The 18,427-nt window shown below is 38.5% G+C and overlaps 1 protein-coding gene across 1 annotated transcript in view; it reads right to left on the bottom strand.

The window, feature by feature from the left end:
* Positions 1-1,448: 1,448 nt before the first annotated feature.
* xkr7a (XK related 7a) overlaps positions 1,449-18,427 on the bottom strand; it is a 31,338-nt gene continuing 14,359 nt past the window's right edge. The window contains exons 2-3 of the mRNA XM_007246865.4: positions 9,742-9,929; positions 1,449-3,464 (exon numbers count right to left, since the gene is read on the bottom strand). Of these exons, the coding sequence (XP_007246927.3) occupies positions 2,494-3,464; positions 9,742-9,929 (1,159 nt within the window). The 3' untranslated portion in view covers positions 1,449-2,493. The remainder of the gene's footprint in view (positions 3,465-9,741; positions 9,930-18,427) is intronic.

The raw sequence follows: 18,427 nt of genomic DNA on the forward strand, positions 1-18,427 counted from the left end.
TCATCAGGGCACTGTGAAAAATGAACCGAATGATACAAATGATACAGAAAAATGTTGTAGGTACAGTTCTGTGCAAAATTCTGATTGGCCGGACTGTGTTTGGTCCAGTCAAAAAAATAAAATTATATTACATTGCAATTAATGAAAAAAGCAATATCTTCTTTTAATGTTTTTATTCAGTATATGTTTAAAAGCTTAAAGAGACAAACTCATTCACTGTCTCGCTTAAAACAGTTTAAATTTCAATTGAAATTGGAAGAAATTAGAACAATATGGAAAATGCAAATTTAAAAAAGCAGCAATTTATTTTGTCATTTGTCATACAATCAAATGACAAATATCAAATAATTTTATATGAATCAAATATATTTAATGTTTTGTTTGGTCAACACCATTTCATTTATTACATAATTTTATACATCATTCTGTGCATTTCAGGCCTACAAACACAGTCAAAACATTTTTTTGACTGTCAACCTTCATGTTTTTGCAACAATATAATGCAAAACCACATGTTGTGCACACATGACAAAGGCATACTGATAGCAAATAAAATGGATTTGAAATATCTTGAGTTATAACCATCTGCAGTAAAATAAAAGTCAGTGTAAATATAACAAACACTGCTTTTTTAAATTTGCATTTTCCATACCGTTCTAACTTTTTCTATTTAGTTTGGTTAGGGTTTGTTGGAGTTTGTCTCATCTTTATTTTTATAGCATATTATATTATAATAGACTAAAATGGCCTTCTGAGAATGTTTTACACTAGCATCAATGATGCCGAGTGCAGATGTCAGATGACAAATTGGAATGGTTAGAAGAATACAGGTAGAAGTCCGGTTGGTGGCTTCTATGTAAACCTCAGCCACTGTATGGATATGTTCATTTCCTCCAGCAGCCCACCTGATTTACTTTAATAAGAGGTGGATTGAATAAAACAGATACCGAATGGCAAATTGCACAAGCAAATTTCTAAAATAACAGTACTGTACTTACTGTACAGCAGCAATGTTCATATGGATTTTTTAGTACTTGGCTTGGCTGCAGAAATCTTTCTCAGATTAAGAAATAGTTTAGTGCGTGTGTGTGTTTATTGTAGACCTCTGTCTCAATTTACCTCAATCTATCTCCCCCTACCATGCTCCACCTGCTCTACCTACCTCACTGTATGCTCTGCCATGCTGTACTTCACTCTGCCTCGCTCTGCCTCCAGCCTTATGTCAGATGAGCACAGTCTGCAGCATGAAGAGCTCTCTCTGTTGCTGCACGCAATTAATTGCTGTTATTCCCAATATTATCGCAGCTTTTTGATATTTTTCATATATATATATATATATATATATATATATATATATATATATATATATATATATATGGCCAAGACTTTTGCACAGTACTGTATGTCTGAGACCAAACCCTTCAAATTGACAATTTACAGTCCAAGCATTTCCGTTTCTTTTTTATTGCACAGAAGCCGATCTTCATGACCATGAAACCACAATGCTAACCTTGTTTTTTTTATTAGTCATAGAAAAGATGATTAGTTAGAAACATGTAAACATACACCGAAGTATCATCGCAGATGCACTATAGACCAGCTAGAAACTTAACACATTTGAGCCCTGTTAGCTTTTAGACATCATCTGTGAAATACTGCAGACGTGGATCTGTTATCACTTTCATAATAAAGGAATGTCTTGGGTTGATCTGTTAAGGATTGTCTATCCTTGAGATAAAAAGTGTGGTTCTTGTTCTCCTCTTTGTGGCCTGGTCCTTTTTTCTAAGTGTTGCATGACCTTCCTACATGGGCTGATTAAGGCCTTGAATGAAACTATTCATACACTGCACCTTACCTAAAAGCTATGACATCTCAGACTCCATAAATAACTACCAACGGGAGCTCAGCATCAGGCAAAGAACTGCTGTATTTTTTTTTCTGGAACAGCTGCCGTAAGGGCTTATTTAACATCCAAGTAAAATTGTTTTCTTTGTTAAGACATTTTCAAGCACCGTCGTTGCAAAGACATAAGCTGTACCACAATACGCTGTTCCCGCTGTGATGTCCATGTCTACGTCTTCGTTGTCTCTTTGTTCTTTTCTGTCCAGTTTTAGCAGAACCTGATCTTAGTGACTGTGTGTGTCTGACCTCTGACTGCTTTGTCCTTGTTTTAGTAACCTGCAATAATGCGATGGTGGGTGTCACCATTCCACCATATAGCCCTGTTTTAAAAGAGCAGACCATTACAGCAGATACTTCTACAGATGGAACAGATTAAGGATAGAGGTTGTGCCATTTTGCAAGCTGGCAAGCACTGTTCTGTTTGTTCCCTCTTTTCCCCCTTGTCTCTATTGTTCTCCCTGCCGCATGGCAACTTTGCCAAACGCCAAAGCCAGGAGGGCCTGACTCTGCGGGCCGGCACGACTGCACCGTGTGCTTGGAGTATGAGAGACTGGCGGGTGGCCAAACTGGGCGAGAAAGCATCTGGTGGGTTCACACCGTCGTCTCATACTCCGTTACCTCCTTAGGCGTGCCAAGGCAGCGGTACTGGATCCTGGGGGTGACTGGAGCCGCACTTTCCAGAACTAAGATGGTCTTGCGCAACCTGCGATCGATGAAGTGGGCGTCCCAGGCAGGGTACTGCTTCCTGGGCAGGTCAATACGGATGACCGGCCCTTCAGTCTTTGGGGTGAGGCGGGGTGCAGGGGTCCTTAAATTTACAGGAGGGCGCACCTGAAACACATCGGCACCTTCCCCTCCAATCGCGTCCTGCTCTGCTCCTGCCTTAGTCCTCTGCAACGTCCTGGGTGGGCTGCTGACCACGTCTGGAGGTGGAGCCGAGGTCACTGATGAAAGACAAGGCTCCGAGACAGCCCCCACCTCCATTAAGCCACATCCCAAATTATTGGCCGACACAGGGCCGTCCGGGTGCAGCAGGCAGTAATAAACAAACATGAAGAACGTGCCCAAGGCGTAGCTGCAAGCCACCACACACAGCACCACCACGGCGTAGAAGTCGGATGTGCGGGGCCCTCGGTACAGGTACCAAGCTGAAGTAAGGGCTACGTTTTCTGCCAGCACTATGAGGCTGTATAGCAGTAGCCGGCACCTCGTAGGCCCCTCGCGCACGCTGAACCAGCAGAACACATACACAATGCCCACCATCATGTTGTAGATTATCTCCTCCCACTTGGACATGCAGAAGTCCGTCTCACCCTGAATGATCCAGAAGGTCATGGCGCACCAGTGGGCTACGATGAAGATGCCGAAGTAGAGCTGGAAGATGGAGGCAAACAGCGCGAAGGCCATGGCGCGCGCCCCCACCGTGAACAGGTGCCACAGCATCTGCACCAACACTGCTTTATAAGACATGGGCAGCTTGTCGTCGCGGGAGTCCCGCAGAGCCTTCTGGTAAGACGCCACCATCCAGGCGAGAGACACCAAGGAGGCAGATGCAGACAGACCTAGGGGGGCAGGAAATGAAGAAGAACTGAGTTTCGAGATGTTTTAAAGGGACATTTTCACATTTCACCCAATTTAATCTATTATCAATCCATTGGCAATATAATTAACTTAAATGCAAAAAATACTGGCTCACAACTCATATAACAGAACACATTATAGAAGCCACAAGGCACCTGCTGAATTCTATGAGTAAGCATTTTAATTGATGACTATTTAGAGAATCAGGGTTCCGTCACTGACAACATGGAACTCATTAACAAAGCTTTGTTGGTCCAAGTTGGGCTACCTATACAGCCCCAAATGGGCTTGTTATCTTGGTGTAAACACTGCAAATATGATATTTTGGCAAATAAAACCATCTTAAATCAAGTTAATGTATATATAATATTTCTTATTTTGAGATATGTACTTTCTATCGAAGTCGAAGTAAGACGGCAGAGACATACAGGGCTCTCTTTCCATTGACAACCTGGATGAACAGCTGTACAGAGTAAAGGTCAACCTGACACTCATCTTGTAGCTTGGATAGGTGTTTTTTTTTCGGCAGGGAGTTGAGGTAACTAGTGCATTTATGATTTTATTTTTTGGCTTTTTTTTTAGATAATTGTGTTTTCTTTAGTCTTTTTTGTTTATCGTTTTAAGAAAGATAAGTCACTCTCATCTTCTTGCCTAAACTTGTATAAGTTAGTATTTTGCCTGGTAGGTTTTGATATATTATTATTTAACCTGTAGTTATTCAGATACCAAAAGTCATGGGACAGCAGCATGTAAATCGATGATGAAGTGTTACTTCTGGGGACGGCTTGGGAATTCCCACACCTGTGTAAGGTGTGAGGTGTTATCTTGTGAATGAGGTTATACACTGGCCAGTGTGCTCATGGCAAGTAACGTGAATTATCAGAGTTCAAGCCAGTGTTGCTCATTTTAACTTTACAACATTGAATAAACACAGTGAAGAATCAGTGCCAGCTAATTTAATTTCTAGTCATGCATGTTAAGGTACCATCTGCCAAAACGCCACCCACACCACTACATTACTGACATATTACCACACTAGAAGTACATGTTTACAGCTTAACCTGTAAATATACAGTTCATGAAAGTGTTATAAAATGTAAAAAGTGTTTAAATAAAGATTCAGCTTTGCTGATTAATACATCACCTGCTTATTAGCTCATAAGTTTTCTTTTGAGTGAAAACACATTAAATCATATCCACATTTAGTGTAGAATCCCCCAAAAATGTGCTTAAATATACATGCATTCAGCTTTGCTCATCAAACCCACCATTAAACTCACCAGCCCATTGGCTTTTATTACTATTATTTTTCGCACTATAAAGCGCACTTAAAATCCTTGAATTTTTCCAAAAATCAACAAGTGCACCTTATAATCCAGTGTGCCTTATGTATGAATTTTCCAGTCAGGTATTAAGGAGCAGTAAAGCCACTCCGCTGAAGTACAGTGTTATAAAGGAGTGATAGTCAGTGAAGTTTCTCCTGCACCAAGGATGGAGCAGTATTAGCATTAGCCGCTAACCACAGCACTAGATGTTTCGCCGCTCAGAGGCAAGTACATCGTACTGTAGGCGGAAGGGAAATAAGAAGGGAAACATGGCGACACCCTTGTTCCTTACTATTGTCACTTAAAATGCGCCTGATAATCCGGTGCACCTTATGTATTAAAACAAACCAGATAATACACATTCATTGTATATTCATTCAAACTGTTTTTTTTTTGTTAATTTTAAGAACTGGGCATTAACATAAATAGTCCCTGACATTTGAGCATACTGAGATATATTAGGTTCATAAATACTCCACTATTCCTTTAAGAACGGGTTATAAATACAAAACATGAAATCACAGCATCTGTGCTAAATCACAAGCACTGACGCCATTAAAGACAACTGATTTTACTACCATCACACATCAGTACAGAGTAATAAACGTCAGAGATGGACATGAGTGTTTATGGAAAGCAGCATCTGCATTTGCTCGTGTGACTACTGGTTAGTGTCAGTGATGATCTACGCTTCATGGAACGAGAGGAAGCAATCAATATTAAGTATAAAACACATACAGCCATAGAAAAACAAGAGAGGCTGTGTTTGAGTGCTGTGGAAAGCTGTCATAAATATTTGATCACTATCTGGCAGCTCATCAGCTCACCCATTTGGTGAAGGGAAGCAGAACTAAGGGACTTTGCTAATGAATGCCCCAGACACGAGCATCAGTCAACTCCACAGCTCCCTTCAGCTGCTTTTTAAATTTCTGGATTAGCCGTGAGTGCAGCATCGCTCTCAGAGCATTCTCAGAGCAACACATGCCACTGAGAAATCCAGCATGCTGTCCAGTGGCAGAAAGACAGAGAAGGACAGATCAGACAGTACAGTGGAGCTGGACACCTCTGGGGTATTCTACTGTGGTACAGTTTGCTGTTTGACATTTGGATAAAAATGCCTCTAGGTCTGTAGCCTTTTAACTGGTATTCAAAGCTGTGATCATGCTCAGGCAGCAGCAGGACTGACGCTGGGAAGAGCTTTTTCAGCTTGTGGTCCAACAGACCTGCTGAATGTTTAGTCAGGGTTAGATGACAGTATGAAACACAGAGTGCCAAAGCATTATATATATATATATATATATATATATATATATATATATATATATATATATATATATATATAGCACAGTACTGTATAATAATTCATTTTTAATTGTACTAATTACAACAAAATCCTGGCATCACAGGCCACAGTTAGATATCCCACAGAGGGTTTCAAAATTCCATGATTAATAGTCCAATAGAAATATTCCAAAAAAGACCTAATTCCTTTCTTAAGGACTTCAGCTTTTCTTGTGAAACTGCCTTTTAGGAAATAGTGACTTTAGCTGACAGGATAATTTTTTTATCATGTTGACAAAGACACGTATGCCTTTATATGTTGATATATGTCTCAACTGGTATTTTGCCATATTTCATTGGATATTTTTTCATATTAAAAAAATATATGTAGAATACAATATATAGAATACAACTATAGAAAGGGAATAACACATATGTTAATATGTCACATGTTAAAATGTCACATATTTTGTTATAAAAAACTACAATAATAATACCTACCATACACAATAGAACACTACATGCATTTTTCCTTATTATTCCTCATTAACATACAAGTGATTTGTAGTTTAAGTAGCTTATAACTACTAACAAATTAAACATGCACTGTATTGTGTTTGCTACACCTTTTACGATATTAGTATAAACTGAAATGAAAATGAAACTACAAAAGATTTTTGTTAGTCTATTTCAACACCCTTCATGTCTATTCCTTTTCTAAAGACACAAAGACACAAAGACACGTGCTAAAAAATATATAGTTTTTAATCACCATTTTATATTTTTCAGCTTTTCAGCTACACTAAAAATCACTGTCAGTAAAAAGCCTATGCAAGCAAGCCCGGCACTGGGATCTAATATGTTCCAGAGAACAGTTTTCCCCTTTCCTGTTCCATTAAAGTAATTACATTGGTCCTGATCCCAGGCTAATACAGGGAAACACTTGATACTGGCACTGGGCAGCTATCTGGACTTTTATGTGACAGCAGAAAGGTCACTGTTAAGCATGCTCCTGATGCTTAAGGCCATATTTCCCATATATGCTGTGCTCTATAATCAGCTGCTGATTTCTCACTCCAGCTAATTTGCAGTTGGACTGAAAATGAACCGCTGCGTAGTGCCATGCTGTGGAACTCATGGCAGATCTGTTCGTTAATGAATGCTAAGTGAGGCTAAGTTTCTAAATGAGTCCCACTGTGGCAATGAATACTAACCAGATACAATCTAGCAATCACACCAGAGTCTGAGCAGACAGACTGAGCCGCCTGTGAACTGCAGTGCTGAACAGAAACACAGACAAACATCATTACACGCTCATAAATAGTAGAAAAAAGGTGCTACAAAGGATTAGAAAACAATTTTGCTTCCATAAAGAACTGTTTGTTATGTATAAATTATATACAGGTGCTGGACAATAGAACAGAAACACCTGGTTTTAGACCACAATAATTTATTGTCCCGACGGACAGTTCTGGTGGAAACAGGAGAGTTGAGGTGCAGATTAAATTCTGCCGTGATTTGGGCAGTCGTGGTTTTATGTTTTTTGGATACAATCCGGGTTAGCACCCGAACATCCCTTTCAGACAGCTTCCTCTTACAGCGTCCACAGTTAATCCTGTTGGATGTGGTAGGTCCTTCTTGGCGGTATGTTGACATTACCCTCGATACCGTGGCTCTTGAGACATCACAAAGACTTGCTGTCTTGGTCACAGATCTGCAGCAAGACGTGCACCAACAATCTGTCCTCTTTTGAACTCTGGTATGTCACCCATAATGTTGTGTGCATTGCAATATTTTGAGCAAAACTGTGCTCTTACCCTGCTAACTGAACCTTCACACTCTGCTCTTACTGGTACAATGTGCAGTTAATGAAGATTGGCCACCAGGCTGCTCCAATTTAGCCATGAAACCTCTCACACTAAAATGACAGGTGTTTCAGTTTCATTGTCCAACCCCTGTATGTGTGAGATACTTTTAATGGTTTAAAGTTGTTGATGTACACTTTCTTTAAATGCAAAGCTTCTTTACAAACATTATTCTTTACTACTTTATGGAAACAAAGTGGTACTTCTGTGGCAACACTCAAAGCCCCTTTTAAGAGTCCTTACTTAATAGACTTTTTTAATAGACCATTATCCCTATCTGCTATCAGGGAGGTGCAGAAAAAGTGTTTCAAGCAGTTCAGTGTTTCAAGCATATGGTTACTATATGCCTTGGTGTGTATGTATGTGTTCCACTGATGGGTTAAGTTCTGTCTGTGTCCAACACAAATGGTGAATGCTGTCTTTGTCTGAAGAATCTCAGATTTCTACATAATTTGATTTGTGTCAATTTTAAGGAGAAATACACAAATGTAAAAAAACACCACTCTTTTTTTGTGCAAAAAAATAGACAAAAATAGGTGCTCAATTAGAATCATTAAAAACCATCTTTAGATTAGTGCTGTATAGTGAATCAGTACAACTGTACACCCCTTCTGTATTTTTTATTATTAATTCATTTATATTGCTTAGTTCTACATTAACTGTCCCATTAATTTGGCACCCACTATCAGGCCTCACTCTAACTCTAATTGACAATTAATTTCGCCCTGTCATGAACACGTTGCATTATTCAACCTCACTTACAAGATAACATCTCACCACTTTTAACTTTTTTCACTTGTCATATAAACAGCTTAGTTTAGGAGAGGGAAAATTAGGGTATTAGATCAATATCTTTATTGGCAGGTCTTTAAAGTAGCAGTATTGGTATCAGATTCAGACATGAAAAGTGGGGAATCATACCATCCTTATATACAGCATATGCAGATGCCACAAAAACCTTTTTCCAATGCAAGAATGAGAAGTAAAATCATTTTCAGAAAAAGCTAATCAGTGAATCTGAACAGCATCAGCAGTTCGATGGATGGCTGTAAGCTAATTGTTATTTTTATTTATTTATTTTTTTTTTACAAAAGAAGAGCTTGTTCTTCTATTAAATAAATATGTTGCTACTAGAGGTGTAAAGGTATTTTTTGTATATTTTTTGCAAACTGTCACAGTACACAGTTCATGGTTCGGTTCGCGTAAATGCATGCTCTCTCTAGCACCCTTTCTCTCCCTCTGTCTCTAAATATATATAGTAAAAAAATATATAATAATAATGTAGTTTAAACAGTTAAAGTAATGCTGTTTTTTTTATCTAGATCATTGTTTGTTTGTTCCAACAAAATCCAGAAGATGGAGCCTCTCATAATGACAGTAGGAGAGAACCCTGGTTTCAAGCATTTAATAAAATTGCATTCCATCCCAAAAAACAAAATATGGTTAAAATGAAGTTCCATTTTTATTATGAAGTTAATAAACGTAAGGCTGTACAGAATGCCCAGCCTCTTTATTTTTTCCACCAATCGTACCAAAAACATATTGAAAACGTACCAACCGTGGGGTTTGAGGTGTGAACAGAACCGTGAATCTTTTGTACCGTTACACCCCTAGTTGCTAAGTATTTGCCTAATATGTCTGACATGTAATCACTCAGAGAACCCCTGCTTTACAGGTAAAAAAAATATTTTACTGAAGAACCTCTCCAAAGAACCTTTTCCAGGCATGTCACGTGTATGGTTAAGGGTGTATTGTAACAGTATGGATAAGATAAAGAATCCACTGACCTTGTAAAGGGAGAACCTGGCTGGTCTGGACCATGATGCTGAGCTGCAGGACGAGCTGAGGAGCGCTCTTCAGAAAGGTCTCCAGGAGCCGCAGCATGCTGATATCCGCACTCACGAACATCATACGCCAGTAGGAGTGGTCCCCTCGCCATTGGCTCTGAACCCCAAGATACAGGGCATGGACGTACCTGAAGATCACCCCAGGGAGCAGCAGGACGATTGCAGGAGGTAGAAGATAAAAAAAAGGGAAGAACAAAGGGAGACAAAGAGTAGAAGCTGAGATGTTTCAGTTCTGAGTAATATCACAACTTAATAATTCACTTACTTAATTTTGCAAAAGTAATTAAAAAAAAATAAATGGCAGTGTTTTTAATTGGCAGTTTGATTAATGATAATGCATATCCTGATGGACCTGGCCATTTTATTTAGTTTTATTATTTTTACCCAATTTTCTTTCCACACAATTATAAAGGTTGTAATATTCTCAACACTAGGAGAGAAAGGACAAGCACATAAAGCACATAAACTCAGCCACTGCATCTTTTTAAACTGCCTCCAATGCAACCAATGCTTTTAGAGGAAAGCGAGAGATCCCAGCTTCGGTACATCAGCCGACAGATGCCTGTGCCACCTACCATGTCAATGGGAGTAATAAAGGGGAAACAGCGCCACCCACTCACTTAGAGACAGCATGGACTATTGTGCTCTCTCAGACTCCGGCTGCTGATGGCAGAGCTTGTACCATAGTTTCAGTATCATCGTCCACAAAGGACACACCAGAGTACATGAATTACACAGTAAACAGAATATACAAACTTATTTTACAATCTATCAATAGAATCAGACAATTTATATCAAACAATAATTAGGCAGGAGACGCAGGAGTGGCCAGTCAAGCTGATGGCTTGGTAGAGAAAGTCGTTTTACAGTCAATTCAAAGACTAAAATAAATATTTTTAGAGTATAGTGTTTGTAGTTGCTTTCTTTTGAAAAGCAAGTCAAAAATACATTTAGGCTATTAATTTCATACACTGGTTAAAAAAGTGTGTTTGATATTAAACATTTAGCCTATAACAAAGTTTTTCGTCATTTTGTTTGGTTGGTTAAAAGCCAGAGAAGGCATCCTTCTCCTCACCACTAACCCACAGACAGCAGCCTATCTTAAGGCTAAGGAACTCTTCCGTGACTGCAACCACCTGGAATAATCAGTACACCTTGCTCAGGCAGAATGCCAGAGAACTCGAGTGTGCTCCAACCTATCATGTACATTTTGTCCTCCGCGCCTCCACCGGGGCTTCGGGCATGTCTTACCACACACTCTAATGTCTTCTCACATTAGGCTGTATGGATGCCAGAGCACAGGGAGCAGGGGGAGAACAAGCCGCCCCAGTTTCACCACTTTTAATGATGACATTTCCCTCCATCCTGTTTAATACTACATTACATAGACAGGGCCTACCAGGTCTCAGCTCCAACACCACAAAAATACTGTTACAAAGTTTGCAAGCACTTTAAAATATCTTAAAATATTATTATATTATAATAATATAGTTTCTTTCCCATTTAAACAAGGAAAAAAAAGTTGGACCATTTCAAAAGTTTCAAACAAATTACTCAATGTGGATCAGATTTCTGCCCGTTGCTGATCCTTTTGCATGAGGACTTCTAGCCAGACACCACTGGTCACAATGAACAGCACACACTGTGCTGTCCACTGTGGGTGTTAATGCCTCCTGTGACATATTCCACGTACAAATGTGACACTGTGGATCAAGGAATGCTTAATGCTCACATAAATTCAGAAAAGGAATTTCCTATCATTCATTTTGAGGTATTTTTCATAGCATTAATATATATATGTTGTTTTAATTCATCTGTTAAGGTTGAAACCTGTGATCAGTTGTCAATGCATAAGGGCAAGTTGCCTAAATAAATGTGTAAAAAAAAAATCAGCAGACACCTTTCATTTTACTGTTTGCATACAGTTAAAAAGCTAAAATCAAGGCAAATAATTTTTACAATTTTTTAAAGTTATACAAGTATACAAGGAGTCTAGTCTTTCTGTACATTATAAATGTGTATATTGGCATCAGCTTAAATATAAAACTGTGAATATTTAAGAATATATAAAAATATCGGCATCTGCCCAGAATTCCCATACTGGTGCATCTCTAGTGATTTGCTATGGGAACTTGTTATGTTATATTAAGGCAGAGACTGGACAGCATGGTGACATTCACAGGTGTGCAGTCTTGAGCAGGTGAGGTAAAATGTGCAGAGGTAAAAAGTGAAGAAATCAGGCTCACGGGATGCAATAATGGAGAAGATGTCAGAAATAGTCGATGACTAATCAAAAGAATAATCATTAAACTAGTGAACTTCCAAAATAATCATCAATTGCAGCATCAAAATGAACAAAGTGATTATCCATATTTGCTATTCTTTAGAGAAAAACATGTGGACGAGTGTTAGTAAGGAGACCATTAGTATATAATATTTCACCATTAGTCCAAACCAGGGTTTAAAAAACTGACCCAACTCTACTGACATTTTCTGCATTCATGTACTTGAGTTCAATTTCTCTCTCTTGGCAGGCAAGTGCCATGATGTGTCAGCTCCTCTGACAGAAAATAAGTGTAATAAGAGTGCCTGCTTGAAGCCGGGCGATTGGCACGATGATTCACCTCCAGTTGATGATTTCCATAAAATTGCTCCACGTCCTCCTCTTGGCTTCCTGTGTGATGCACATGAGTGAAAAGGCAGCTCCTCAAAAGACAATCAAGCAGCGCTCAGGCACCGTGCCAGAGCTGACAGCATGAATACCTCACATTTGACAAGTGACGCTAATTTCCCTTTTTGTTTGGAGCTGGAGAATGTTCATGGTGAAGCAGTAGAGCCTGTAAAAACCTCCTTCTCTTTCGCTTGGAGGGCCATTTTTTCTCTCTTGTCCCTCTGGGATTAAGCTTGTTATCTGATAAAACCGAGCATTACCCATGCCAATCTCAGGTTATTCAAAAATATTTTAGCTGAGTAGGCCCTCCATCGGGACTCAAAAACCAACAAAGGGGGAGGACGGCTTCTTCCAGCGGAGTATAGAGCCGATCATTACATCCACAGCCTCTGACAGCGAGCAGAAACAACAGCCTCCATGGTGACAACTGACAGGCATTATGGTCGACGTGCTTCGCCCATTATTGCTTTACTTAACAAAAACCATTTGGAGACAATAACGTGACAGGCCTCCGTTCTGCTCAGAGGATTCTACACGCTTCCTGTGGAGAGGATCTTTCCACTCAGCCTCTCGGAACAAGGGCGACTCTGCTGTTTGACAGAGATTATTGATTTCTGTCCATTGTGCCGTTCGAACAGTCGAAGCAAGTTCACTAACCTGATTGCTCTGCAGTTCATCTTTAGGTTGCAGCTGCCACTGGCCACCATCTCATTTCAATCAACCAACAGAAAGAACAATTAGGCTACTCCATTTCTCGGACAACACGGCCGGCCAATCGGAGCTCTGCTATCGACTGGCTCTGTTCCTTCAGTTCCTGCACAAAAGTCCGGTCGATCAAAGCCGATCAAGCCTTTCAAATAATACCTCACATATATCACACTGATAACTGCTCTTATCCTCATCATCACCATCATCATCATCATGAGTGAAAACACATGAGACCTGTGATATAAGGGAGGGGGAAATATAACCCTAACTGTTTAAGTAGGTAATAATAAGAGATAAAGAGAAAAAGAGAGAAGACTATAGAAGTAGAGAGTAGAAGATAGAAAACAGAAGAAGAGAGACAAGAACAAAACAAAAGAAAGGGATGAAAAGGTGGATAAATAGAAGTATAGCAATTTATAAAGAAAAGGGGTTAAGGAAAGGAAAAAAAAAACAGAAAAAAATAAGGTAGGAAAGAAGGGAACAGAGAAGAAGTGGGGAAAAAAGAAAGAAGAGGAAGGGGAGAAAGAAGAGAAAAATGGAGATGGGGCAGAAAAGAGAAGATAAAAAGAGGCACTAGGAAAAGGCTAAAAGAAAAAAAGAGGAAGAAAATAATAAAAAAGAAAATGAGGAACAAAAATATGTTACAAATAGAGAAGTTAAGTGAGAAGAAGTGAAGGGAAGAGAGAAAAACAGAGAAAAGCATAGAAGTTAAAAAAGAAATACAGTTAGGAGTATGAAATAGAAGAGAGAGAAGATGAAGTGAAGTATAGAAGAGAAAATTGAAACAAAATGAAGAGAAGAAGCAGAGAAAAGAAGTAGAGAGAAAACAAAGGGACGTGAAGAGAGAAATCTAAGAAAAGAAGAGAATTAATGAAAGGAATAAAAGAGAAGAGAAAAGAAGAGTGTAAGAAAGGGAAAATGATAAAAGGAACAGAATAGAAACTGTTGTGAATTGTTCTTAGTAATAAAAAAACCTTATTTGTGTTTCAGATCATTTCTTCACATGGAGATAAAATACCTGTAACTTGAATAATAATGTAAGTGTATGATGTAATTAATTATGTAATTATTTAGTTATTTATTAATTACAGCTACACTAAAGTAATTACTCTTGAAAGAAGGGCTTAAATGCTCTCACTGAGCCTGAACGAGCCCCCCGTGGAGGTGTGTATGAAAGCCTGTGCTGGTGTGTGTGTGGGGACAGCAGGTGAGGTTGGGGGTGGTGGAAGCTCTGCTGAGAGGCTGTCAGTGCTTTCTCCATGCCGTCTGTCTGTCTTACTCATCCTCTCTCTTCCTCGTTCACTCTCTCGCTCTTCTCATGCCGTCTGCACACAGGCTCTCTCTGAACTCACTGCTTTAGGCTACTGTAGACTTTAAAGAGTCTACATCCTGGAAAACTGAGGCTTCCTTCACTTTTTCTAGCCAAGCTTTCTGAAAAGAAGTTTTAAAACAGAGCTATATCTACACTATTCACTCCTCAGTCTACAGATACAGTCCGTATACTTAAAAATGATATACACATATTTGAATAAGCCACGATACAGGGCAGCCAATCAGAGCACAGAGAGAAATAATAGGGGCTCTTTTTCGATCTTAACTTCAGTAATACTCCTTTGATAATCCTCCACACTACATGTTAGAAAATTGCTGTGAGAATTTGATTAAGTTCAGCCATAAAAGCACCTGTGAGACCAAGTATTAAAGTTGGATAAGCTGCTCCATACTACAAGCATTAATTTCATTACTCCAGAGAACACAGTTCCACTGCTCCACAGCCTGAAGCAAGGGGTGGGATTTAATGCCTCTATAAGGAGCTTGGCTTTGGGAATTGTAAGCATAGGCTCATGTTTGGCTGTTCAATTCTTTCTAATAGAAATTCTACTATTAGAAATTCAGCAATAGATGCACTAATTATATTAGAAGACGTGTTATTTTTTTACCGACAGTTTAAAAGTCATAGTAGCAAAATTCATCAATCAATTTAATACTGAGAACTGTAATTATAATAAAAAGATCAATATTTGATGCCACTTATTAATACAATACAATTGAGACTAGGGGTGGGCGATATGGCTCTAAAATAATATCATGATATTTAATGGTATTTTCACGATGACGATACTTTTGGCGATATGACAAAACACTGAATTAGGAAAATTATTTAGTATTTTATTATTGCATGCAATATGACATGGCTAATTAACATATTTAAAATAATATTTTTTTTTTAAATTCAGATTTGTAACAGAAGTCAATGATCCAAAATGTCATAATACTAATAATGCACTCAAAATATATAATCTGTCTCTAGTAGATATATAACGGGAAATGAGAAATGAGTGTGAATTTTTATTTCTCTAAAAATGGTAAAAAAAAAATAGTACTTTGATGTGCTAATAAGGGTATAAAATTTCAGGGTATAATATTGTTCACGATATTCAAAATTTTTGGCGATATTATCATGTACTATACGATATGGCCCACCCCTAATTGAGACTATACAATATATTGCTACATTTGTATCTTGAATGATTTACATAATCAGTCAAAAGTTCCAGAACACCCCTATTGTTCAGTAGTCCAGTAGCAGTGCTGTTTAGCCTTTGGCCTTCACCTGTCAGATTTCTAATTCTTCTCTTTACAACTGAAACTGAGACCTAGTCCAGTGTTAAGCTGAGCTAAAGGCTAAAGCTGTTGCCTTGTGGGTTAGCCAGACCTGACTCTTCCTGTACCCATTTATTTTTTACAGATTCCAAGAGTCTTTTTAAGGTGTAGGAAACAGTGCATACCTCTCTCTGGCTTCATCTGTAATTCCTCTACAGAAAAGACTTACACTTTTAATAGTTAGGGAGCTATCTGTGTTTCTGTGTCTTTTTCTAGTTAAATTAAATTTTTTTCAGTTTTAGTTCATTTGTTTTCCTTAAAATTACTCTCCATCGAAAGGAATGGTTCATAGAAAGGGGCGCTCTTGGACAGTCAGTCTTTCGACATCCTTATTTCAGTCGAGTAAAGGATTTCTCTAATGCTGCTGAGGGCCGGCTGATGGAACGACCACACAGTAAATTGCAGGGAGTGGCAGGTGTCAAATTTCCCAGATCATTTCATCCTGATCAAAATGTTGAACAACTTTAAATTATTTCCAGGACTCATCCAGACAGCAGCCTGACAGCTCAGATCAAGTAAATGAGAATGCCTTAAAGAACATGACACAAATGTGAAGACATGACAGGGTGTCAAAGGCTTCTCCACACCCTCCTCATGTTTTTAACTTTCAACATCAAAGGTATATGAAAGGATTTTATTCAAATTTTACCTCGCTATTGAATACTGTGCTAACTGTGACCTATATTACATTATTTAGAGTGTATAGTGTAGTGAATGCTATTTGTATTCTTACTCTTACTCTATCTTTTGACTGCATTACTTTCAATATAAAAATGTTTCCACCACTATTTATCTAACCTGCATGTATTATTTAAGTAAGCTACTAAAATGTCCCTGTCAAACAAACACATATAAATAAATAACATTTCAATGTAAGTCTATTAAAAAAAGTCAGTTAAAAAAGGATATTTTGGAGAATTCCAATTAGTCCAACAAATATAGGTTTAAAGGAGAACTCTGGTGTAAAATGGACTTTTGGTGTAGTAGAACATGATAAAAAGTACTTAACTTTGATGAATAGCACACCTCCGTTCTCCCACAGCGTTCCAAAATCCAGTCATTTTAACAGTTTGTCCAAACACCCTTCGCTTTTTGCGCACAGAGCTGAAGCTATAGGATGTAAACAGTGGTTTTTAATAAGCTTCTTGTGCACTTTTTAAGTTATTAATGCCTCTTTTTAAATGTCAGGGCTCTCCGGATTCTAGCAAGAAGGCATGGAGCTAGTTTGAGCTGGATAACGGTGTAAAAATCGATTTATGGGGGCAAATTATGCCCCGTGCCACCCAGTCTAAAGGGTGTTTGGACAAACTGTTGAAATTTCTGGATCTCGGAATGCTGTGGGACAACAGGGGTGTGCTGTTCATCAAAGGTAAGTACTTTTTATCACGTTTTACTACAGCAAAAGTCCATTTTACACCAGAGTTCTCCTTTAATATATTAATCTCTGTGTTTTTTTCTACCATACTTATGCAAATAAATAAATAAAACAAAAAGGCAGGTTACTCATTCACTTTGTCACTCATTAATGGTGCAATTAGTCATCAAATAGCATTTGGTGCTTCACATTAGTGACACAGTGGGTCAAAGTTTCAGTAAGAAATGCTTTAAACCTTTTTAATGGAAACTTCCTAAAAATTGCTTACTCAAATTTTAATTTAGGCAGCATTGTTACAGTTTATCTGTTCAAAACTACTTTTAAGATAAAAAAAGTCTAAAACTGACTTCACATATGCAGTAAAATAACCTCTATAATAAATTGCAGCATTTTTTTTTCACTGAACTTGTACTATCGGGTGTTTTAGAGGAGTGTTTCTATAAATTAAGTCAATGTGTCCCAACAAATGCACATCATATGTATTAATGATGTGCATTGTTTAGCACTACACATATTTCCTTTTTGAGTCATTTTAATACGATTATATCCATTTTTTTTATTTAAAAGTAAACTAAGACTTGAAACAAATGCAAATACACACAGCAGAAAAAGACAGTAGGCTACCGTAATGTATTTTCTGTACTTCACTACAGCATTGAAAAATTGATATTCTATGTAAAATAGAGGCCATCAACAGCTCCAGGCCTCCAGCATACGTTTTCTCAAATGCCATATGAACCCTAGAGGAGTGGAGAATGCCACAGCTGGATATATGAAGCTCTGGCTCCGTACTCGCAGTCATATAATTTTTCAGCAGCCATATATGATTGTCATTTAAGCCACAACCTTATTTATCTATGCAAACACCCACAGATCAAACAAAAGCCCACCGACACCCACACTGCCAGCAGCCCTCCCCTGCCTATCCACACACATTAACCAAAGCTTGAATCTTATTAGGTTCATTCTCCTGTCACGGCTAATCCGTGGGTCTGTGAATTAATGTGTTTTATTTAGCCTGCATCCTCATGCCTGGAATGTGTCTCAAACTGAATTGAAGCTCCTGGCCCAGCTGTGGCAGACGTAGCGAGCATCGCTGGAACAGTTCGCCCATGGCCCAGTTTAACTTTGATATCCACAGGGGTGAATCAATCTTTCCCTGACTCCGAATTATCGCACCGTAACAGATGAGACATTTCTTGTGCATT

This window comes from Astyanax mexicanus, chromosome 13 (assembly GCF_023375975.1).
Source record: "Astyanax mexicanus isolate ESR-SI-001 chromosome 13, AstMex3_surface, whole genome shotgun sequence".
In the NCBI taxonomy this organism is placed as follows: Eukaryota; Metazoa; Chordata; class Actinopteri; order Characiformes; family Acestrorhamphidae; genus Astyanax; species Astyanax mexicanus.